The sequence below is a fragment of the Dasypus novemcinctus genome, chromosome 7, assembly GCF_030445035.2.
Source record: "Dasypus novemcinctus isolate mDasNov1 chromosome 7, mDasNov1.1.hap2, whole genome shotgun sequence".
Taxonomy (NCBI): Eukaryota; Metazoa; Chordata; class Mammalia; order Cingulata; family Dasypodidae; genus Dasypus; species Dasypus novemcinctus.
The window spans coordinates 21,535,865-21,559,777 of NC_080679.1; the positions used below are offsets into that span (position 1 = coordinate 21,535,865).

General features: G+C 48.3%; 1 protein-coding gene across 1 annotated transcript in view; it reads left to right on the top strand.

The window, feature by feature from the left end:
* Positions 1–1,165: 1,165 nt before the first annotated feature.
* The window catches only part of PAX3 (paired box 3), a 93,274-nt gene continuing 70,526 nt past the window's right edge, over positions 1,166–23,913 (top strand). Inside the window, exons 1-4 of the mRNA XM_071216000.1 lie at positions 1,166–1,477; positions 2,726–2,961; positions 4,301–4,430; positions 5,569–5,703. Coding sequence (XP_071072101.1) covers positions 1,393–1,477; positions 2,726–2,961; positions 4,301–4,430; positions 5,569–5,703 — 586 coding nt within the window. The 5' untranslated portion in view covers positions 1,166–1,392. The remainder of the gene's footprint in view (positions 1,478–2,725; positions 2,962–4,300; positions 4,431–5,568; positions 5,704–23,913) is intronic.

Below are 23,913 nucleotides of genomic sequence, written 5' to 3' on the forward strand. Positions count from 1 at the left end.
CCAAGACTTCGCTCCTTTTATTTTTCCAGCAGTTTAGTCTGAATGCCATAATAAATTCCTGAGAACAAACGCTGCAGCCGGGCAAAACTTTAACATATAGACGCATCCCTGCCGACGCATCAGAGATCTATACGTCGAGATTTAGGGCCCTGCTTAGGCTTCCCAGAGCGGGTTTTTAAATCAAGAGGAGGTCTTCTCCCCCCTCCCCCCTCCCCCTAGCCTTCCACTGAAATCGTGGGGCCTCACCCCAGCTCCCAATGCGTCACACTGAAGAGAGAGAGAGAGAGAGAGAGAGAGAGAGTGAGAGAGAACTTCATCCATACTCCTGGACTACTCATTTGAGGCAACTTACAGGGAGGATCTGGTAACAAGTCTAAGCCAAGGGGCTCCCACCAGAGGAAAGAAGAAGGAAGGCTAAAGGGGTCTGGGGTTCCCTCAGCCTTCTATCGAAACTGGGCCCCTGCCCCCTCCAGTGGCAGAGAGCCAAGAGAAAAGAGAGACATAGAAGGAGAGAGACACCCAGAGGTAGAGGGACAGAGAGAGACACACAGAAAGACAGAAGGGGAGGAATAGTTTGAGACAGGATGTCACACAGAGATACAAAGAGAGAAAGATAAATAGAAAGCCAAAGAGAGAGAGAGAGAGAGAGAGAAAGAGTGACGGAGTCAGAGACCCCTCTCCACCCTCTCCACTCTGCTGCTGCCACCTTCCTGGGTCTCTCCCTCTCTCGGTCTCTCTCTCTGTGTCTCTGTCTCTGTCTCTCCGGGTTTCCACCGCTCCGCACCTCTCTCCCCGGGAAGGGGCGCGGCGAGGGTGCCTTTCGGGGCCGGCGGAGGCCGCGGCACCGCCGGGGATGGGAAGAGAAAGTGGCCGCTGTCGCCCAATCAGCGCGTGTCTCCGCCACCCGGGACGGTCTCCCCGTCGGCCAATCGCAGCTCAGGGCTCCTGACCAAGCTTTGGGTGAAAGAACTAATAAATGCTCCCAAGCCCGGAGCCCCGCACTCCGTGTCACGACGGGAGGAGACTCAGGCCGGCCGCGCTCCCGCCCCCACCCCCCTCCCCGGCTCGTCGCCGCTCTCGGAGCCCCCCTCTCCAGCGCCCCCAGCCGCAGGCCACTTGCCTCCGACTCGAACCAAACTTTTCCGCCCTGGGCTCGCGATCCCGGACTCTGGAGCCTCCCCGCACGCCCCCTTCCAACCGGGTGTCTTCTCGAGCCTCGGGACCCGGAGAGAGCAGCCTCCCACGCCACCGCATCCCTTCCCCTCTCTCCGGCCTTTTGTGGGTAGGGGCTCGCCGAGCCCGGGGGAGTTCCCAAGGGTCGCCAGCGCCGCGCCCGCCTTTCCTTTTGGCCTTTTCACCTGGATTTAATTTCCGACCGAAGCTGCCCCCGGGATGACCACTCTGGCTGGAGCTGTGCCCAGGATGATGCGGCCCGGCCCGGGGCAGAACTACCCGCGCAGCGGGTTCCCGCTGGAAGGTAAGCGAGGGCCTCGGCGTCGCCCGGAGCCCGGGCCTGGGACACGTCGTCCCCACCCCACGCAGGGTCTCCACAGGCTCCTCGGCTCCTCCTGGGAGCCAGTTCCCCGGACACCCCCATCCCAGGAGGCAACAGTCTGGGGCGAGGATCCGCTTGATTTTCCCTGCGCAAACCCGCGCGGAGTTGGCGGCCAGGCCTGCGCCCGGGCCGGGTCCACTGCTTTTCGGAAATGCCGTGGTGGGAAAGGGGCGAAAGGGCTTCGGAGTGACTTCCCCGCGTCTTCTCCACTCCAACGTGTCTCAAAATTGTCCTGGCTACGTCCATATTTGCTGAACTCTTGTTAGTTCCAGGAGAATTTCCTTGCAGGGGGGTGGGGAGGTGAATTGGTGGTGAGGGCTGACGACTGGCAACGCGAGGGAACTTTTACTGTTGATTAATTAATTAAAGTTCCCTTCAGCGCAAGTGGCATCTCGAACCTTCCATAACCCGTTTGGGAAACCTCCTTGCACTCGACCTGAAGGTCCCGGGAAGCCCAGGGAGGCAGGAAGTTTTGCAAACTGAGCCCCTCCAGCCCGTTGGAGACGGGGGCCCGGCCTGGGGATGCTGCCCCCGGGGCGGCCTTGCTCTCAGTCCAAAGTAAAACTTAATACCCGGAGCACGATGGGGGCCAGGGGCCCCGCCAGGAGGCCCTCGGTGTCCGAAGATGTAACAGGTGACAAGCCCTGCGGCCTCCCTTTCGGGACCGTCTTTGACCCTTGGTTGTTCTCTTAGCCAGTAAAACTCCAAGGGCTGTCAGCTCGCCCAAGGCCCGCTGCAAGGGAGAGGGGACCCAGCTGCTCAGGGTTTAGCGGGAGCAGAGTTCCCGAAGGCCCGCGCCCGGGGTCAGCGTCTCTCGGCGGATTGTCTCGAGCTAGACAGACTGCAGCAGCCCCGGGGCTTCCCCCAAACCGCCACCCCTCCAGCGCCCAGAGAATGGGGCGAGTCTTTTTACCCACGTGGCCCCTTTCCCACCAGAGTCCAAGTGTCTCGATTTCCCCCGGCCTTGCTGACTAATTTAAACAGGTGTGTTTGAAAGAGACTGTGGTGGCCGAGAGCAGATGGCGGAGCAGCCTCAGCGCCGGGGCTGTAAAAGGCCGTCCGAGCCGCTGTAAAACGCGGATTGGTCGGCAGAGCGCGAAGTCAGGCGGGCCGCGGCTCGTCTTCCCCAAGTAACTTTCGCGGGTCTCTCCTTCCCCCGCGCGCGCCCAGTGTCCACGCCTCTGGGCCAGGGCCGCGTCAACCAGCTCGGCGGCGTGTTTATCAACGGCAGGCCCCTGCCCAACCACATCCGCCACAAGATCGTGGAGATGGCCCACCACGGCATCCGGCCCTGCGTCATCTCGCGCCAGCTGCGCGTGTCCCACGGCTGCGTGTCCAAGATCCTGTGCAGGTACCAGGAGACCGGCTCCATCCGGCCCGGCGCCATCGGCGGCAGCAAGCCCAAGGTGAGCGCGCGGTCCGGCCGGCTTCGGCGGCCTCGGCTCCTGAGGTCTCCGGAGTTTGGGAAGAGGCAGCCAGAAGCCAGGACAGCCACCCCGGCGATTTTTCAAGCGCTAGCTCTGTGTGTGTGTGTGTGTGTGTGTGCGCGCGCGCGCGCTGTTGGGGGGTGGCACTCGGTTGGTGCCGATGCTCCTGGAGGAACGCAATGGGAAAGCCCACCTTTTTTGCAAAAGAGCAACAAGAACATTTTTTAAAAATGCCTTGGAATACTGGAATCCCCATTAAATTATTTTTGAAAGGAACTACCTAAAACAGGCCAGTTGCACGTGCCCACCTGTTGACTATTTCTACCCCAGGTGTCTTTCCAGCTCCCACCCATTGCACAGCCCTTCTGAGAATCTAACAGGTATCTAGGAAGCTCCTTTTGGTTTTCTGATGGTGTGGCAGTCTGAAGAAGTCCTGCCCCACCTCCAGCCACAATCCCTCCCAACCCGAATTGTCTTCAAAGAGTTCCAAAGCTAGGATGATTTTTCTTTGTGATGAGCAGAAGATTTGGTTATTAAGAAGCAGTTTGGTGCCCTCTTCACATTATTTTCATTCCCTTTAACGAAGTAGAAAGTCGCCCTGGCTAGGCTTGAGTAGGACGGAATTCTACCGAGTCTGCCTTTTCTTTTGGATGTGGGGAGAATCCAATATAAATTTCTACTTACCACAGGGCAAAATCAAGAGAAGGATTATGGCAAACTGAAGCCTTCCAAACATCTCCCCACAAACCCTCTTCACAACCTATCCAAGAACCTCTGGAAACTGTTTCTTGAAAATAAGAACATTATCCGTATTTGTTATCCTCTCTAATTCTTTAAAACCAGATACTTTTTCACTCTCCCCATTTCACCCTGCTTTTTACCTTAGCTGAAATCGTGGGCTTTTTGAAGAGACACAAGGTGCAGAAACTAACTTGACTTTTCTACCCCTCTTTCAGGCATTCCTCTTTTAGTTTCGTTTTCGTGTTGCTTCTGCCTTTATTTCTAGGGACAGACGGACAACCCCCTCCCTTTGCCCTCCCCGTGTTATAACTCTTCTTCTTTTACTGGGTTCCTGGCCGAGCTTCCCTGGGGAGGGGGAAGGGGAGGGTCCCCGGACCTCTCCGGGGTGGGGACATTGGCTTTCTGCCCCTTTTTAGAGTAAACGGCCTCAGACAGTTGGGGGCCTTTGGGTGACCGCGGGCGCCTTCCCAGAGGCGCAGGAGGGAGCACCCAGTCGGGGATAGATAGAGGTGCTGCGGCCGCAGCCTCTGTCCTCGAGGACCCGGTACCAACGCGCCGCCTGCCTGTTCCCTTAAAGCAGGTGACAACGCCTGACGTGGAGAAGAAAATTGAAGAATACAAAAGAGAGAACCCAGGCATGTTCAGCTGGGAAATCCGAGACAAATTACTCAAGGACGCCGTCTGTGATCGAAACACTGTGCCTTCAGGTACCAGGCCCATTCCGGTCTCCCCCAGGCGCGGCCGTCAGTCGCGATGACCCGGGCGGGTCGTCTGAGCCGTAATCACCCCAATGATCGATCCGGCCTATGGGGAGGCGGCAACTCCCGGGGCTCTGAAATATTTCCCAACTATTACTGGCGTTTTAAGGAAGAAAAGCGGGAGCTGCTGGCATGTTGCGTGTGTGTGTGGGGGGGAGACCGCCCTGAAGGTTCCCCAAAGAGGGTCGCTGTGGAGGCGGCGGGGCAGAAAAGGCGAGGCGGGGGCCAAGTGTTTATTAATACTGATATTCCCTCCTAAAGAGAAACAAATGTCCTGGTAACCCCAACCGAAGGCAGAGGGGCCCGCACTGCCGAGAATCCGCGGTGGGCTCGGCGGAGGGGAGGCCCCGGCCCCGGCCCCAGCTTTTCCCCGGGAGTCCCAGGGACCCTCCCGGCGCCTCGGGCAGCCTGGTGGAGGCGGAGGCAGAAGAGCGGGAGGGTTTGTTTTTAATTAAAAGGAAACTCCCATTTTCCCCTTGCAAGAATGAGATATTTCAGGGCATGGATTTGTTTACCAGACGGGAATCTGGAAAAAATAACTGGAGGAGAGTGCATTTTCTTTTGATTTTACAATAGGAAACGATTCTGGAGTTGAAATGGAAACCCTTTATGGGCTCAAAAAGAGTGGAGTTGCAGGGTACGGGGTGGGGGTGCGCGTCCTCCCTGCGCGGGAACCGCGCAGCCCAGTGCCTTCAGGTGGGGCGTTGGTGGCGCAGGGTGGGCTCTAGGGAGAATCCCCTTAAGTTGGAGATTTCGAGCCCGTCTCTGAGGGGAGGGAGGAAACGGTTCCTGCCGGGGAGTGAGAGACAGAGCTGGCGTTTTCCGACCCTAAAACTTGGAGGCGAGGGCTTCCCAGGCTCCGGTGTCCTTGGACCTGAAGGTCCAAGGTGGGGGGTGGGGGATGAGGTGAGTTACGGGCGTCGAGGAGGAGGTGGAAAGAGGGAGATGGCCCGAGATGCGGGAAGAGAGGCGGAGGCGTGCTGGGCAGCCGCTCGCAGGCCCTGGCTGGGGTGCGGGGGCTCCTGCGGGCACAGCCCCGGGAGGCTCCAGCCTGTGCGCTCCTCCCCCGCCCCCGCCCCCTCCCCAGTGAGCTCCATCAGCCGCATCCTGAGGAGTAAATTCGGGAAAGGCGAAGAGGAGGAGGCCGACCTGGAGAGGAAGGAGGCGGAGGAGAGCGAGAAGAAGACGAAACACAGCATCGACGGCATCCTGAGCGAGCGAGGTAAGCGGGCGCGCGCGGCCCGGGCCGCCCCGGGCCTCCGCTGGCGTCGGCGCCCGGACGCGAGCGGCCAGAGGGCGGCCAAGGTCCTCCTGGTTCACAGCCACGGCACCCTCCCAGGGTGAGGGCGTTCAGAGGAAAGACCAGAGAGACGCTTGCAAATTAAAACAGACACCTCCTCCAGTCATTGGTTTTTCCTTGGTGTGACTCTTTCTCCGCACCACTCCCAGCTGTCCGGAAGGTAGACGGTGGATTACCCTCTGCTCTGGGGACGGCCTGCCTGCTGGCTTGAGGGACTGGGGACAGAGATGCCGGGGAGGCCTCGGGGTCTGGGGAGAGGGGGTCTCCGGAGAGAGGCCATGTGAGTCTCAGGGAAGTTGAAGCAGCTTTTGTGCTCTCGGGAAGGGCCTGGGTCCACGGAGAGTTTACCCCTTGAGGGGAGAGAGAGAGAGAGCTCTTTTGGGCAGTTGGTTCCCCAAATTGCCCCACGTTGATAGACTTGTAAATTGATGTGTGTGTGAAAGAGAGAGTTGGATGTTGCCTCTTTATTTTAAATAGGTTTCCAGTGGTGATTGAGTTTCCCCGCTTATGTCCAGGAAGTAAAGCCAGCCCGTAGTCAAGGTACACACAGAGGGAATTGGGGTTGGGTTCCTGGGCCTGCAGTGCTGGCACCTTATTTCCACCCAGGGGTGCAGACTAGCTGCTCCTTACTGACTGCAGTCTGTCAGAACCAAGAGAAAAATCTTCCCAGGGAGCCTGATGCATGCAGTCTGTTTCACCTTTACCTGCTGCAGGAATAGTCAGTCCAGGTTCTCTTACTCTTACTAAAGGTACAAAAAAAAAAAAAAGGCAATGTTGAGTTAAGCCTGGAGGGAGACATCATGCACTTACAGGGAAGTGGGAGGAATTGTGTCTCAGCGGCTTTGGCCTTGGGGATGGTTGTAACCTGTCAAACATGCAAAGTCTGGAGTCGCCTGGCACCCCTGCCCTTGTCCACCCGAGCATGGCCTTGGCCCAGCTGAGTTGAGTTTGTGAGTTGCCCTCGAGGGGCCTCCTGTCCTGGGATTGGCCTGAAGCAGGTGGCCCTCCAGGTTCACCTTCTGCCAAGATTCCAGTGGGCTTGGGGTGGGCACCCACTGTGGCCAGCTGGGCCTGCGCCCTCCACCTAGTGACAGCCAGGGTGGGGCTATAGGTGGGGCAGCTGGTGACTTCTTTTACCTGCAGTCTCCAACCCAGGGTGGGTCGCTGGCCTGCAGAGCAGCTGCTTGACCAAACAATGCCAATTCCAGGCACAACCTCTAAGGGACACTTAGATTTGGACATCATAAATCCAAATAGCTGATTTAGGGGAAATAACAAAAGTACAGATGCTCTGGCATGGACACATGCAATGGAGAATAGACAAAATGCAGGGGGGGGTGAGCAGGGAGATGATGTACCCCTCCTTTAAAGAAGTGGCCTCACATGGACTCAGTCTGAGCCCCTTTTTTTGGAGGGGAGCATTTTGGCCCTGGTCTCTGAGAAAAGACCCCAGCTTCCCGCCCCCCCCCCCCAAGCCTTGATGCAGTAAAGGGATATTGGGGAGGGAGGAGGGCAAGAAGCCAACCCAAACCCACCGGGCCCCGGCAGGCAGCGGGCCGAGGAGCGGAGAGCGGTTGGAGAGGCTCAGGGCCCCACGGCTTCGCTGCTAGTTACAGCCGGCGCCGGCGCGGACCGATCCGACGCTTCCTCCGAGCACAGGCAACCGGGGCCGAGGAGACAAAACGTCCCAAATGAGCTGGTCAAACATTTGTACAACTTTTCCAGCTTTTACAAAGAAGGCCTTCTCTACACAATCTACACTTGGAGATGAACTTGGGAGACAAAGCCGGGAGAGTCCATTGAAACTCACACTTTAGCTCGGCCCAGACAAAGCTCCAGCTCGCAGCAGCTTGATGTGAACAAAGGAAGGCAACCTTTTTATAATTCAAGGAGAAAAGAAGAGAAAACAGCTCCACAAAGGGCTGAGAATAGACATTATGGGCTTGCAATGAGGGATGAATTATTCAAGGAGTCCCAATAGCTGCTGCGCCAGGAAGTTTTATGGACTCTCCAGCGTGGAAAAAGTGGCCATTTCACCTACAAAATGTTTCTAGTCTTTTGGGCCTTCTAGCTGGACCGGCTGCCATTCAAGGGCAATTGCTACCATTTTTAAAAACAGAATATTCTCCCCAGCAGGGGCTGTACTGTTGAACACACACACACACTCGGAGCTGAAGCCTAATTTAATTTGGGGTTGTCAAGGAAGATGCAGCTTCAGTCTCTTCAGCCCTTCCAGTTCCCTTCCCAGAAGAGCCTGGAGGGCAAGGGGGGGGGGGGGGGGGGCGGGCAGAGACAGGACAGAGTGAGTTACAGTTTGAAGGAAGGTCTAGAAACCTCAAAAATTTCCCTCTGGTAGTTTGAGCAGCAAAAGTCGCAGCTGCCCCACTTGGAAAATAGAGCAACTGTTGATAAGGAGCTCCGTGCGCCCTGGTGAAAAGAGACGAGACCTCCGGGGAGGGTCTCCTCGGTGCCCTAACCCGGGCGTCACGCTCTTCCAGGAGGATCTAGCTTCCCTGCGGGTCTGGCGGGTGTTGCTGAGACTGGATCTCCTAGGCTTATCTTTGGCCCCAGGTCTGCTTGGCAACACTTCAACACACAGAGAGAGGCACCCCGCAAGATCAGAATTACCCTCGCCCTTCTCTCGGGGTCTTGCTCTTTCTCCCGGATGGCCCCCTTTCACCGTCTTAGCTTTCCCTGGTCCTCGCCCGCACCAGGAGCCGTGCGGCGTGCGGGCCGGAGGCGCGCAGGCCGGGGCGCCCAGGTGCTGCGCCTCTGCCCTGGTCATCCCTCCAGCACCCTCGCGCGGGTGGAAGGAGAGGGTAGGGCGGCTAGGGAACACCCCTCCCAACCCCCACCCCCGCCCCTGGCCCGCGTCGAAGTCGGACCAGGGGCAGCCAGAGGAGCCAAGCCCCGACCGCGGCATCGGGGGCTGCGGGCACGGCCCGCGCTGCGGCCGCTCAATGGGCGCCTCTGTTCCTCCCCCGGCGCGGCCGAACGGGCCCGCGGGCGCCGCCACAATGGGCTGGGCCCCCACGCCGCAGCCCTGCGCCAAAGCGCCGCGCCGCGCCGCCCCCTCCCCTGCGCTCCGGCCGGCTCGCAGCTTAGCTCGCCGGGCTGAGGCCGCCTCAATTGCCTCCTTTATGTGCTTCTCACTTTCATCTAGACACAGCCCGCCTCCCCCCCTTCTCCTCTCTCTCTCTCTTTTTTTTCCCTCCCTTGCCTGAGGCTCACATTAGTGAAATTTCTGCAGCCTCCCCCCATTTTTTTTTTCCTTATTTTAAAGAAAGCCCTTAACACAAAAGCGGTGACTAATCAATAGAAACTGCTCCTTCATCTCCTCCTCCTCCTCCTCCTCCCCCTCCCCCTTTTCCAGCAGAGTGACGCTTTTCCTGTTTGTGAGTTTTGGGAAACATTTTTGCTTTGTGCCGTAATGGAATTAGAGGACAGATGAGGACTGTAAAGTGGACACGCGACTGCAAGACTCTCGCTTAAATATTTAGATGCAACGTTACAATTACCGACTTGTTGGAGTGCCTTTGAAGTAGCAGCTCGGGAGGGCAGGGGGAGAGAGGCCAGACCGCCAAACTGATGTTTTGATTGGGGCTGGAGATGCACTTTCATAGAACTTTCCCCCCTTTAAAAATCACAAGCGAGCGTGGGAGGTTTGCAACAATTTCAAACTCTGCTGCTAAGAGGGCCCAAGCAGAGGTCGGTTGAGGGGGGGTGGCGTGTTATATTCCTTTCCTCTCCCTCCTTTCCTAATTGACATTTATGAAAAACAGTGCCGCTTTTTAATTTGAGAAAGTAAAAATGGAAAAGTTTGACTCGGATCCCGCTTTGTTTGTAAACTTGTGAGCGTTTCAAAAAGTCAGGGGATGCCTTCAGCGCTTCAGGGGGCGTAAGATAAAGCAGTTAAAAATGCAGAAACGTTTGAAAGGTCCTTGCAGCATTTCATTTCCAGTGGAAGCATGCAAATAGCACTTTGTCATTAATGGGAGCTACTGGAGGGAAGCGGAAGGCCGCTTCTCCTCCCTGCAGTTAGCAAGGAAGGCCGCCTTGGCGCGGGGGTGTGTGTCCGGGGGCGCAAGGGGCACGAACTTTCCCACAGATTAAAATCATGGGGTACCTAATCTCACGTTGACGGCGTCGGAACCTTTATGGAAACAGGCAGCTCACTCTCCAAGTCCATTTGTCGGAATCACGAATGTGAGCCCGGCGTCTTTTGTCGTTGGAGGACATCTCGTATTTTTCTGAAGTCCTTGCAACACTTGACAAGGAAATATCACCCATTGGAAAACGTCATGGAAACATCAGAACTCGAATTAAATTGGAACGCCACGCGGCGTTCTTTTCCTGACGAACTTAGCTGTCCCGATCTTCCTATGGGACCGATTTTAGAGGAAACACGGAGTACGGATCGTAGCGTTTCCTTTTTCGCTTGTCTGTTCGGTTTGGTTGACTGCTGGATGCTTACTTCCTAGCATTATTGAAAACATGCAGATTTTCTAATTAACGCTTGAAATCGTATGTTTATTTTGGGGTTTGATTTGATTGTTGATAGCACCGGAACGGGGACGTCAGGGCTTCAAGTGCGTAATAATTACTGAGGGTTATTTAAGTGTCCCCAGGGCTGAGCAATAAAACCCAGCGGGGCGATGAGGCGGAACCAGCAAGTGCTCCTCGGTTCAGGCGAGTGGAATATACAGAAATCAGTCACGTGAACAGGAGCATTGCCACAAAGCCCGGGTTCAGCATCCATTCACACATGTATTTTGAAGACAAAAAAATTAAAATGCTTCCTAGCAATGAGGTGAAATGTTCAAGTTGTATGTATGTAAATGGCCAATGGGAAAAAAAATCGCAACAACAGCAGTAACAAACAAACAAACCACTAGAGGCTTCGGCCAGGGCTGGGCAGAAAAGATTCCCTTCTGTAGGTTTCTATGACAAGTAACTTATTTATGCAAGTAAATAAAGATTAAAGAACCATTAAGAATGTACATATATAACTAACAAGGCACTAAAAGGCAATTAAGCAGTCAGTTTAATGTCTTATCTCACTGGCTGCTCTGGGGTTGTTTTACAACTAGGAATTAAAATCTGAAAAGGAAGTTTTCAGCAGCCCTGGCCAAATATTGATTAAGTAGCTGTTTGCTGATACCATTGTTGTGCATTAAAAGGCGGGAGCACGGCCCCTCAGTAGCCATCTTCTATTGTAAGGGATTCCTAACCGCAGAGATCAAAGAGGGATCATTTCAATTTATCTGTCTTGGAAAATCCTCCTTTTCCTCTGAACTCTCTAAGGAGGAATTGACCAGATTCTCTTTAAGAAATAGGAACTGAAACCAGTTACAAGTCGTAGATTTGTAGAGAAGAGATTCGTGGGGTGTTTTTAATTATCCCATGGTGATTTCTTGTTTAGAACTGAGGCTAAGACGGTGAAAATATCATCAAATAGACTCTCTCTGTCTCTCTGGCATGAGGGAAGCGTGGGAGCCTCTATCAGCCTGTCACCTAAGTTCTAAATATGGAGGTTTCATTAAAGTCCTCTTCCAAGCTGGCATGATGTGAAGAAGAGTTGTGCACTTTTCATATAAAACTAAGTGGGGAATAATTAAATACGCAGGAAACCGGGAATTATGTTGACTACATTTTTCTACATATGTTTCCATAACTTTTGTGTTTGTAGATGGTTAGATGATCTTTGTGTATATTTTTAAACCTCTTATAATATGGGAGTAGATATGTGTTTGTTTGTGTGTCTACTTTGTGCATCGTTAGAGTTTATTTATATGTGGACCACTATGAATTATGCTGGTAGTAAACTATACCCAGTTGCACAAAATAAAGGTTTATTTGTCCAATGGATTGCACTTTATAGACTCACCAGAATCTGAGGAAACCACACAACCTCCCAATCTCATAATCAGCATTGCTGTTGAATACTTGGAGAAAAAGTCCCTGAATAATTTTGTGATGTTTTTGGCTGTTGACTGGTAGATGACTTTTTTGTTTGTATGTTTAAGAATTCAATATATTTGGATGGGCTTTCCTTTTACTTTGAGAGCTAAAATTCCTGTAAGGGCCCTCTTTGAAAATATCATCTCTGTGCTTAATTTGCAAATTCCAGTAGATCACTCCAAGGTTGTGAAATTTATGCCAGATTTAGGCTTTGGGTACTCAACTGGGTATCAGGGACCTGCCTGGGGGGAGGAGGGCTTTTCTGACCCGCCTTCTCTGCCTGTGCTCACTTCAGTACTAAATAATTGCGCATAGGATTTCATTTTCACTTTACTTTTTACTTTTCCTTGCTTACACTTGAACGAGTGAAACTTGACATACAGAATCTGAATCATTAGTGGATATTTTCTAATATTTCCATTATAACCCTACCACCAAGCAATTAATAACCCATTTACAATCAAATGCTCTCTGATAGAGACTATTATGTCCCAGTCATTGCCGCGTAGACCAATTGCCTGAAGTAGATTAGTCTGGAAGTTAGAGTCAGCTCAGATCTGTTATGCTTCCCTTGTCCTGAAGACAGATCCAGCATTAGAGAGTTCTTTTTCTTGTATTTCATATACATGTGCATATTTTATTTACACATGTAGTTAAAGTGCATTTTCCCCCTTGGATATGAGGCTATGTGTTTACGGACTGCCAGGGGACTGCAGATTCCAGCTTTATGTTGGGCTCCTGATCTCAGTATCAAAGGAAAATTGTCCCAAGAACTGGCTGCTTTTAGCTGGGGGAACTGTGACCTCCAGGGGAGCAAGGGAAATGAAAGAGAATTTCAGAAGTTTCCCTTCTCCTGGAAGATGTACTCCCAAATGGGGAGCAGAGTTGCCCTGTGGACTTCTCTTTCTCTCTTGGGAAAGTTACCCTCTTCCCCATTCATGTCAGTCCACTGGAGAGCATGATGCAACTCAGAGTTTAGCTCTACCTTGCAGTGTTGAGTGGAGCACTGAGCTCCAACAGCTTTCTGAGTTTTTGCCTAACGCAAAACATGTCTCTGCTAAGAAAAGTCCTCAAACTGTCTGTGTTGCAGTTAATGCTCCCAAATGAACAGCATACTTATACTTTCCAATTTTTATATATCAGGACAGTTATCAAAGTTCATATCCATGTTTCAATATATCTACTCAAAAGAGATGAGTTAGAAAGTTCATTGTTGTTCAAAGGGAGATGTGAAAATTACACGTGGTTGTTGAAGGCATTTGTGGAATAATAAGTTTTATGACTTCTTACCTTCATTTTCTGTTTCCATTCCTTCCTGATGAAAACTAAGAAAAGAATTACAGATAATTTCTGCATGGAAGAGGCCTCTTCTTTTTAAAAATGAAATTGTATTTTAATAAAGGGCATTGGTGTGAAATTCAGAAATTGTGATGTACTTTCCTCCTAGAAAGGAAAGACTTCAGAAAGAGCTTTACCTTGCTCAGTACATTATGCAGAGTTTGTGGCATTTTTATTTTGCTGCAGAATTTTAAGTAAAAACAAAACAAAGCAAGGAACCTTCTCTTTGGGGAGAAACAATTTGATTAAAGTAGAGTGAATTTTTATGTCCTCCTTCTTAATGCAGTAATTGGGAAATAAACCTTCCCGGGTAAAAGAGAAAAGGTAAAACTCACCACAGGCAATAGTAAACTAGCTGTATGCTTTCTCCTTAAACTCACTCAATGATTTCTTGATTCTATATACTTTTATTTGGCAAGACTTACTGCATCTGGAATAGTACATTAATATAAACTCTTAATTCTAGGAGCCAATTTCTCACTCATCCTGGACCTATTTCCAACAGATTCCATTTTAAAATAACTGATCAAAATGCTTTGTGACAGGGATGGGAGACTTCTTAGCTGACCAGTCGAGGATTGAGGGAGAGAAAGTACCACTGATTTTCATCATTAAATAAATTTCCAGGATCATTTTGAAAATTCAAATAGGATACTTTTATGGAAGCATAAACATAGATTTTCAAAAACTTTATAATCAGATAGTAGGCTTATTTCTGGAAACAACTGCAGAATTAAATGCCCTTGATCTTATGTCGTTAGATGGAAGCAATCAGTATATTAGAATAGAACAGTAAAGACCGGGAAGTTAGTTGTTATGCATTTTATGCTACAACATGAATTGGTTTAGTTATTTTCTGTGTGCTTTCATAGTAAATGCTGATGTAGTCACATAAACATTTGCATTTTTGACACAAAGTCTACATTTGTATCTTGTACCCTTATTATTTTTAATTTTTATGTTTGGGAGCACACCTCATCCAGTCAATTAACACACACTTGGGCATTATGTGGGAGATACCAGTGTCCTCGTTTCATTTATAGTCTATCATTTAAAAACATTTTATTTTGAAATAATCATAGATTCTTAGAGCCTATATTTAAATATGCTGTCGTAATTAAGAAAATCCTGGCTGAAGGTGTATGTGTGTGTGTCTTAATTACCATGGTTGAGCTTAATCTTAATGAAAGAAATTAATTGGTCCAATTCATTTCATTATAAGAAAAGCAACAGGTTTCTTCTTCCTGAATCCCTACTCAGCCAGTTTCCTGATTGAGGTTCACTAAAGCAATAGAGGATTTCTTGTCTTTCTAATTTAAACACACTCCAAATTTCCCTTGATGCCCTCCCCAGCCTTATACTAGCATGATAACCAAGGTCGAAGTGGCATGTTTTTGGGTCACCCATTTTGCTCTGAAATGGAGGCCATGCACATTTCACTTGTGATTCCTTGAATTTTAGATTCTAGACCTGTAAAATGGGGTGCATCATACCAGCTTCCCAGGGTGCTGTGAGGATAAAATGAGAAAGATGCGTGTTATGTCTAGATAGATTACACCTATCATAGCAAACCTTAAAATCCTGGGAAAATAAAAACTCTGACTATGCAAAAAATGACCAATCTATAAGCTGGCGGATAGGCTCTGTCCAAGGGTGGAGAAAAGCTTCATTCAGGGTTGAAAAACAATAATGAAGACCAAAATAAACACATACCCCACGAGATCCACTTTCACTGAGTGGAAAAACTGGAGTTTCTAAGCAACTACTTAATGTAAAAGACTTTATTGATTTTATAGATAGGAAAAATAAAAATTCTAACAACATTCATTGAGATGTCAAAAGTTATTTCTTCAATACTCCCCCCTTCACCCCAGCTCAATGAAAGTTACTTAGATTAGCTTGGCTTTTAAAAATCTCCTCCAGTTTAAACTTTTCTTTGTGGTTTTGCACAAGTTCTTTTTTACTGGCTCAGAGATGGACAAACAGGTTGCTTTTTGAAAATATACTCTTATACCTGAGATTCAGTTGCAATCCTCCACTTTGTGGAATTGTTTTTGTCCAATATTTCTTTCGTTGCATCCACCCTCCCCCTGAGCCTGATTCATTGTTCTTAAATGTTTTCATCTCTTCGCACATGAGATCCCGCATGTTCCTTTCTCTTTGCACGTGATTCTTCTTAATTCCCACACCTTTAACACTTGGGTTCAGAAATATCAAGAGAACTTTCCAAAGCAGTATTCTTTCTCCTGAAGAATACATTCCAACGACCTTTCTATTAGATTCTTCCCTCCATCCAGTAGCAAGGGGATGGGGCTTACGTGTTATTGGGGTGCGTTGTGAAGGTGAAAAGCAAGTAGCCTGGCTCAGAATGAGGCTTTCAGGGGCAGAAAACACCGGCCCCGTGTTCCTCCCACCAGGGCAGCTTGGCAGAGCTGCCACTGGAGGGAAGGAAGGTTGTTTTCTTATCCCCACATGCACTGGTCTGACCTGTCTCCGAAATAGGTCAGGCTGGGGCACAGCCAGTTTATGCAGCTGTTCCGGCTTAGGCGTTGCAGCAGCCTGCGCAGCTCCTTGGCCAGCCTGGCCCCCGGTGAACTGATGAAAATTCACTGGCGAGCCACAGGGCCTTCCCTCAGGACTGTGCCGGCGCCCTGAAGGCTTTGAGAGGAAGGGGACTCCTGGGTTACGTCGGCCAATGCTTGGCCTAGAAAGGAAAACGTTCTTTTATTCTGAGGATTGCACTCATGACCACCCGAACACCCAAATGGAATATGTATTTTGTCGGTTTTTATTCTTTCTGAATAGGTCAAGCGTTCACTTTGTACAGAATTTTAAAAAACAACAATGCACACACAACAAGGTGTACAGTGAAAAGTTTTCCTCCCGCTTGTGTCCCCCAATTACCAGTTTCTTGCAGGAGAGTCAGTGCATCAATGAGCAGTTTCATTTCTCCCTCTCTCATTAAAAAAACAAAACCCCCCCCCCTTTGGACAAATGGCAGCCTCCCAGATACACTATTCAACTATTCTGTGCCTCCACATCCGGGTCTGCCGTGCAGCCTCAGCCTTGTTCGATAGCTGCATGGTACTCAGTTGTGTTGGTTAATGAGGAATTTAACAACATTTAGATCGTTTCCAATCCAAGAGTACCAGGTAGAACACGATGAGTTTATTTGTAAAATAATTCCTCCATGGTTAGGCACAAAGCGCATGGCAGTTTGTAATTTTGCTAACTTTGGTCGAATTTGGGTTCTGCGTTGTAAACTAAAGGTGAGGGAATGCTTGCAAGGCATGGAGCTGGGAGACAGTTTGCCTACGGTCACCTGCACGAGAAAAATGGGCCACTCTCCTCCAGCACACCACATGCGGAGGAACATAGATTGTGAAATGACTGCTTAGGAGGTGGTTCTGCTAACAACGGCTACCCTCTGGAAATTCCTCCAAGTATCCTGTTGTTTCTCCGAATGGAAAGCTCTCTAAATCCAAGGAAAAATTTTTCTTGGACTTATTAGCTCCTGTTTTATTCTTTTTTTCTTGCCTCCTTTTTATTTGATTTCACCCCCATTAAACGTAGTCTCTTATGTTCGGCACTCTTTATTTTTCTTTTTGTGCTGGAAAAATCATGGGTAGTTTTATAATAATTTATGGGCAGCTTATTCTGATTGTTGCATTACAAAGGAGAATTTGTCTTTTAAGGTCACCAAATTAGGTTTGATCTCGGAAGAGGGCAGATTATGAATTATAAAACATAGCCTTAGAATTCTAGTTTTTAGAAGTCCTAGCCTGATGCTCTAGGGGTTTCCTGAGTTTGGCAATGACTAATTTTTAATTTTACGAACTTTTAGGAAGTATGTATCCATTCCCTTCGATGCACAAAAGACTTCTTATGTTTTTTCACATACCTTGCCTCCCTCAAATCATTTCAGCCTATTTTCCCTTAAATCTAATGCTCGGGAATTCAGCGATTGATGCCTTGAGTACCTGGCTTACCTAAACCAGAAGTCAGAATCTGTGAAATCAGCCAGAAAGAACTGTGCTTCAACTATTTGAGAAAAATAGCCCTCTCAAAACCTTCCCAAGAAAACTGCAGATGTAAACGCCAACCAGCAATATAAAGTAAATCTTTCAAGCTATTCCTGCTCAAGAATGGGCCTTTTAGACATAGGAGGGACTAAGGGTTTCTTTTCGAAAATCAAAATCTTGATTTGGTTTTTAAAAATAACAATAAAAAACAAAAACAAAAACAAGTCTTCTTTCTCAACTGTTGGCACCACCAGGCTCAGAGCACATGGTACAAAGGTCTTCCAGGAGCAAGGCAGGGAGGTGTGTTTTCTGAATGCTAGAACTTTCCTTGAGGCAGAGGTGAAGGCAGCTTACTAGCTGCCCTGGATTCTCTTCCTGCTTCCCTCTGACTTGCTTACTGAATTCTAAGGGAGTCGGGCGTCAGCAGGCCTGGCATCTGCAAGGAGCCGACAAGAATCAAAAGCAACTCCCCACCCCCCAGCTCTGTGCATAATTTGGATTGAATCAGGCCCATCATGTGTGACATCTGATTACTACCTGCGAAAGTATGCAGCCCTCCACTTAGGAAGGAGGGTCTAGGGGTGGTTAATCCAAACCAGGAAATTATGATTTGTTTGTCATATTGCTGTGATGTTCTCAGCAGAAGTTTAGGCCATTTGAAATAAGCTGCTTTCAGGCCCACGTTGGCAGCGTGACAAAACCTTCGATTCAAGACACGTCACCACCTTGTTATCATCCACACAGGTAAAGAGGAGTGGCAAGCAGTGCCATTCTTCAGGGAATTAGCTCGAGTTTGCGCGCAGGCGCTTCTCCTCGGTGGACTTACAGCACTTTAAAATTAGGAAAGGACCCATTCGTTTGACTGGGAGAACCACTTCGACTTTCCGTTTCACGATTCCCAAAGCGTTGGAAGGGCTCTCTTTGAGTCGTTGGTTGTATTTTGGACAGACCTGGGACTTCTAACGTTCTCTCAGACCCTTTCTAAAGGGGCTGCACGTCCATCTCAGGAAATCGAGCATATACACGGGGGTCTCATCACAGTGTCTCCAGCCCACCAGCAATATGCCAGAAGAGAATCTGATTTGGGATATTATCCAGTGTGGAAACTTCCCAGGTGATAGATTCGCGTAGTTTTTATGCAGATGGGGCACCTCCAGGGGATGTGTGCACGCAATAGCAAGGCAACTTCTATAGTTTCTTACTGGAAGTCAGTGTCTGTTTGTGGTCACTTTGCCTTGCCAAGCTCTGAATGTTTGCTGAATTATTGTCTGAGAGAGGAAGGCAATTGGAAGACTGGGTCTTTAGTAGCAGGTCAGAAAAATTACGAGGAGCCAGGGTTAGGAGTACAGGGACAACAGGGAGGTTCCTGGATGCTGGGCAGGTCCTTGTTTTAGAGGACATAGGCTCCAGGCCGAAGAGCCAGGCTGGGAAATCAAGGCCTGATCTATTTTGGATTCAGCTTCTGGGGCTTTTCTGGGTGATGGTTTTGGGCCTGGACTTCTTTCTATCATCTTCCCCGTGGAGCGTGCCAGGTGGTATGGGGCATTCCTGAGCATAGAGCCAGTTGGTAGCTGGGCTGGCCACCTCATCTGGTTTTTTAAAGAGGCTAGGCAGCGGCTAGGACAGAGTGGGGGAATAGAGACCTTGGAGCAGGTTGTTGCCTGGCTTACCCTTCTCTTGTGGTGTCTATCCTCAGGTACATCGAAACTGAGACGTTGCCCAGGTTTTATTCCTAAAAGCATGCTAGTATATGTACATACATACCTTGGTCAGATAGGAGGAGAAACGATTTCTTTATTACAGAATACTAATGAACTGAATTTGGTCTGAATCTTTGTTTGTTGGCTAACTTTCATCATTTTATTGAATTACTATAATTTAATGTTACTAGTTTTAACGATTTTTCCCCCTGAAATGAATCCTTTCTGTTTTTTTTTTTTCAAATGGAAACCCAAATTAAATTCATTAGGAAAGACAATGACTATTTTTTACATTGAAATTTCTGGTACTTGGAAATCCTTTTGGAAAAATTTTGGGAAAAAAAATCTGTCACTCAAGCTATCATTTATAGGAAATGATGTTACCAGAACAAGTTTATGGTTTTCACAAGAGTGTTCGAAAAGCTGCCTACCACCCTACAGCCCTCCCCCTGCAAACCGCTTCAGAAATGTTTTTCCTCCACTTCTACCAAGGGCCCTGGGTGCTGACCGTTCCAGCCCTGCCCTGCTTCCATCTTGCTTCCGCTCGCCTGGCTCATCTCTGTTCCACACGCACACAGTGTGCAACTTCTGAGCTCTACCCCATTCACCTTGAGACTCGCTGCAGGCCCCCTTCCCAGGGGCTTCTGCACTTTCCAAGAGTCCTGGCGAGCTGACACTTAGCACGCAGGAGTGAAGCCCGGGCAGGTGTGGTGTGGGGCCGGTTTTTGGTAGGGCAGGAATTAGGTTTCTGACACCCCTCAAATCACACCCAGAGATGTTATCTCCACTGAGAAGGGGCAGGATTCGTCCTGCAGTGAGGGCCGTCCCTGCTGGTGAGTGCGACCTGTGTGTGTGGGGGGGTGGGGGACAGGGCCCCAGGAAGCTTGGAGTTGGTACAGGAGGCAGCGCCAGGGGGTCCAAGGGCAGCTTCCACAGTAGGTGCTTTTTCCCACTTCCCTGGTGTTAGGGAAGGGCCTTGGCTTGTGTCCTTCTGGCCTCTCTGGCAGAGAGCAGGGATGAGGAGGGACAGTAAAAGTCTGCCGTGGCCCAGAGAGACAGGGAGGACCCCATGGTCCATCATACCTCCCAGCTCGCGACCCTCCCCAAGGGGCAGAGGTCTGATCTGAGCGCCCTCGCTTCTCGTGCCCTTGGTCAGTGGCCCAAGGTCAGAAGAAACGAGACTCCCCTACTAAAGAGCACGGGGGCCCACGGGGTGTCCACAGTGGACGCACCAGCTGGGGGAGCCCCTGGGGATGGTGTGCTGGGAGGCTTCTAGACTCTCAGTCTTGCCTTGGGAGCCTCAGAAACACATTGCCTTGGAGGATAGAGGCCTCGGGGCTCCCCGTGGAGCAGTTGGGATTTACTCTCCCTATAGTATCTGGGTTCACAAATGGCCTGTCGTGCCTGTGGACTATTTAAACGGTCTCGGATTCCTCTTAAGCCTCCAACGTGGCTACTTAGCATTTGATGGTGGCTTTATAAACACTAGGTGAGGAGAAGAAGGCAAGCACGTAGAAAGAGCCCACGTCTCCCCCAGGTTCTCTCAGGCTGGGGGTGAGAGAGGAGTGCCTGTCGGGTGGATTTCCCGCAGTACTCATGAACCTTCAGCTCCCGGGCCCCTCATGGGTAGGGGCCCCTTCCTGGCTCTGGGCCCCCACCCAGCCTGGAAGGGGCCATAGCCAAATCTTTCCATGATCATGTTTTCGTCAGCTTTCCAGAGCTGTGGACTTTATTTCTTAAGATGGGCCCCCTAAAATGTCAACTCTTCAGGTCCCACTAAAGCTACATCTACCCTGGTCCTTGTTCAGTTCGGGATGGGAAAGGCAAGGTGGGGAGAGATGGGCTCCCTGTGCGGGGAATGAAGATGCAAAATAACCATGCCAAGCTCAGGGCCCATGTGTCTTGGATTGTAGAGTTTACTGGATACTTCCTTATTTCTTTCACATTGACTTGTTTACTTAAGGAGCCAAAGTCTGGGTCTGGCAATGCAGGGCTGCTGGGCACTTCCTCCTGTGCCCTTACACCACAAGCATTCACGCTCTCAGCAGGGAGCCCCTGAGAGGGAGCCTGGACCCAGGGCTCACAAGATAAGGAACATCCATCCACGCACTGGATGTAGGCAAGTGGGCAACGTCCTTAATTTGGGGAGGCCTTAGTTCCCTCAGCTGCATCAGGCAATTCTGAGATACTTCTTTTAGGTCTCGGAAAGGATGGCTGCTGTGACCAGGTCACTTTCCCTTTCTGGACCTCATCCCCGCCCCCCACCCCCACCCCCCTGAAACCAGAAGGGTTGGATGAGCGAAAGGCCACCATCCCTCCCAGCTCGGGCAGGGGCAGCTCTAGCCCTGTGCATCCTCGGCAGATTCTTGGATCCCCTGGCAGCTGCTGGAGGACAGCGCGGGGGGCCCCCCGGCAGCCAGGGGAAGCAGGGCAAGGCGCAGAGCTCTTGGGCCTTCACAGGGTTAGAGGGTGAGCAGCTCCTGCCTTCTTGTCTTCAGTGGGAAGGATGCCCTCAGGTGCTAGCAGAAAGAGGGTAGAAACAGAAGCCCACTGGGAAGAAGCCCTTCTGTGCAGCTGGACAGGTAACTACACTGGCTCTTACCCATCCATCCAGTGAAATCTTGTGCCTCCTGTCAAAGCCGTGGCTTGCAGAACGGGCTGGAAAAGTCTGGAGGTATTGCTTTAAGAGCTTCTGCTGCACACAATTCTGCTGGGAAAGAGAGTTGCTTCAGCTGCACGGTAGCATTTCCCTCTTTCAAATCGATTGTGCCTAGACATTTCTGTCCCAGAGATGGACACACGGGATTTCTAGTTGCCGACTGAGTCAAAGCTAGAACCTGTTTGGGCTTGAAGGGGGAGAATTGGACAATGATGTGTTCATTTAATCCAATTCCACTGTCATATCTTAAACTTAAATTAATTCCCTCATTATGTCCTACACTTAGTAATTGTGAGAATCTGATTTTGTTAAGATTTTTTTGGTGTCTGAGTTAAAGATACACACATACAAACATAAATTTTAAAAAATATATTTGAATCAGTTAAATTTTCCCACTCAACACAGAATTTGAGAGCTAGCATGTAATGATTAGACAGGAGAACATTTCAAATCTGAAAATTTTTTTTTGTTTTTGCAAAGACTTTGCTATAAAGCATTTTAGAAACTTGGAAAGAAAATAAGAAATTATTTTTGTAACACTTAAAAGAATTCAAAGGGAAATGTCATAGCCCATCAAGAGATTTTTACTACATTTTATTTTCACTATTTTACTATTTTATTTTGGTGGAGGAAAATTATTCCAAAGGTCAGCAATCTTCTATATACAGGCTTTTTGGGTACATATTTTGAAAATAAATGATTCACTCTAACATATAAGAGCTATATATATAACATATATAGCCTATCAGTGTTGCAATCCTTAATTACAAAGGTTGAATGATAAAATTAACCATGTAAAATGCAGTATGAAAATTTGAGTTTTGTTTCAAGAATTTTTGGAGCATATAGAATATCCAAACTAATATCTGCATGTATAGAATTTCTTGATAGTGTTTACATATTTGATCTCTACAGCTCAAGTGTTGACATAGTTTTCTTTTTCTTCAACAAATAGGTTTGAGGAAACATAAGAAAACGAAAGAGTTTGTTTCTCTTTTTCTTAGTAATTATTCTGTATTCAGGTAAAATAAATGGTTATTTTTGAACTTGAATTGCAAATTAAAATATTTATTTGATAAATGAGAAAGTCACTATTTGACCTATAGATTAAAGAAGAAATCTGATCTCAGCCAATTCTAGTAAACCTTAGAATTTTTGTTGAGTAGCTTCCTGCATTTTAAAGCCATCCAAGTTATTGATTCTATTTTCTGTATGCATAGGAAAACCTCGGCAACTGCCTTTTGAATTGCATACCAACAGGTTTGAAGAAGTTGAGTTTATGAGACTTGTGGCATAAATTTGTTTAATATAGTTTGAATAGCAAGATAACCATATAACTTTCAAAACGGCAGGCATTTATAATGTCTTGCCAAGTTTAGGGTGGTGAGCAGTGCGCGATCTGAGTATTTGATTTCCTCTACTTATTTTTTTTCATGTTTTCTTAGGGAAGTGCTAGTTGAGATTTGAAGAGGAGTTGTTATTCTGTTTAACTATATAAAAACATTAAAACATTTTAGGGAATGCAAAAATACATATGCTTCATTTTAAAATATTGAGACATCTTGGCTACTTGAATAACATTTTCACTCTAAAGTAGCAAAAAACAGACTTTTAAAAAAACATCCTTTATACAGGAGGTTACATTTGCTGATTAAAGTAATTCGAACACTTTGGAAGAACTCTTCAATGCTATAATGGTGAAACACGCATTGTTTTCCACTCTGTTATTAAAAAAGGTGTTTTTAAAAATTCATAGCTAGAGTTCTATTATGATTTTTATGCAATTGTTCAGATGGATTTCAAAGTCAATATGAATAAAAACTTCTAAGCACTAAAGAAAATATCAACTAAGGCTAAAACTAAACGGTAGAATAACATTCTATAATACAGTACAAGTAAATCTGTCCCAGAATTTTTTTTATATTAATAATGCTTAAAAACTTTGTTGTACAATTCATTTTGGATGTTTGAGATTGAAAATAAAATCCCTTTTGAGTGTGGGGAAAATGAAACTTGCTCTTTGAGAGAAGTACCAGCAGGAGGTACCACTAGAGAGTACTTTTTCTAAATATTCTTCAAATGATAAGGAATTCTTTATCTTTTATTTCACAAGTCCTTTGTGAAGTTGATTTCTCACATTAGGGTTAAAAAATACTTTTCCTAGAAACCAAAGAAATATCAAAACTCCAAATACACTCGCAGTGGAGAATACAATTTAGACTTGGTTTTATTAGAATAATACGAATTTTCTAATGAAGGGAATAAATTGAGGAACAAATGAAAAAAGCATTATAGCACCTATTTTGTTGTATTGTTGTTGAAGTTTTATTCTCTTATAGTCCCAAGAAGTGTCACATTACTTAAAAGGAACAATGAATTTCTCAACAGAAAAATAACAAATTACCGAGTGGTTCTGCAACTACAAAACAATCGTCCCTGCCAAGCTTTGTGC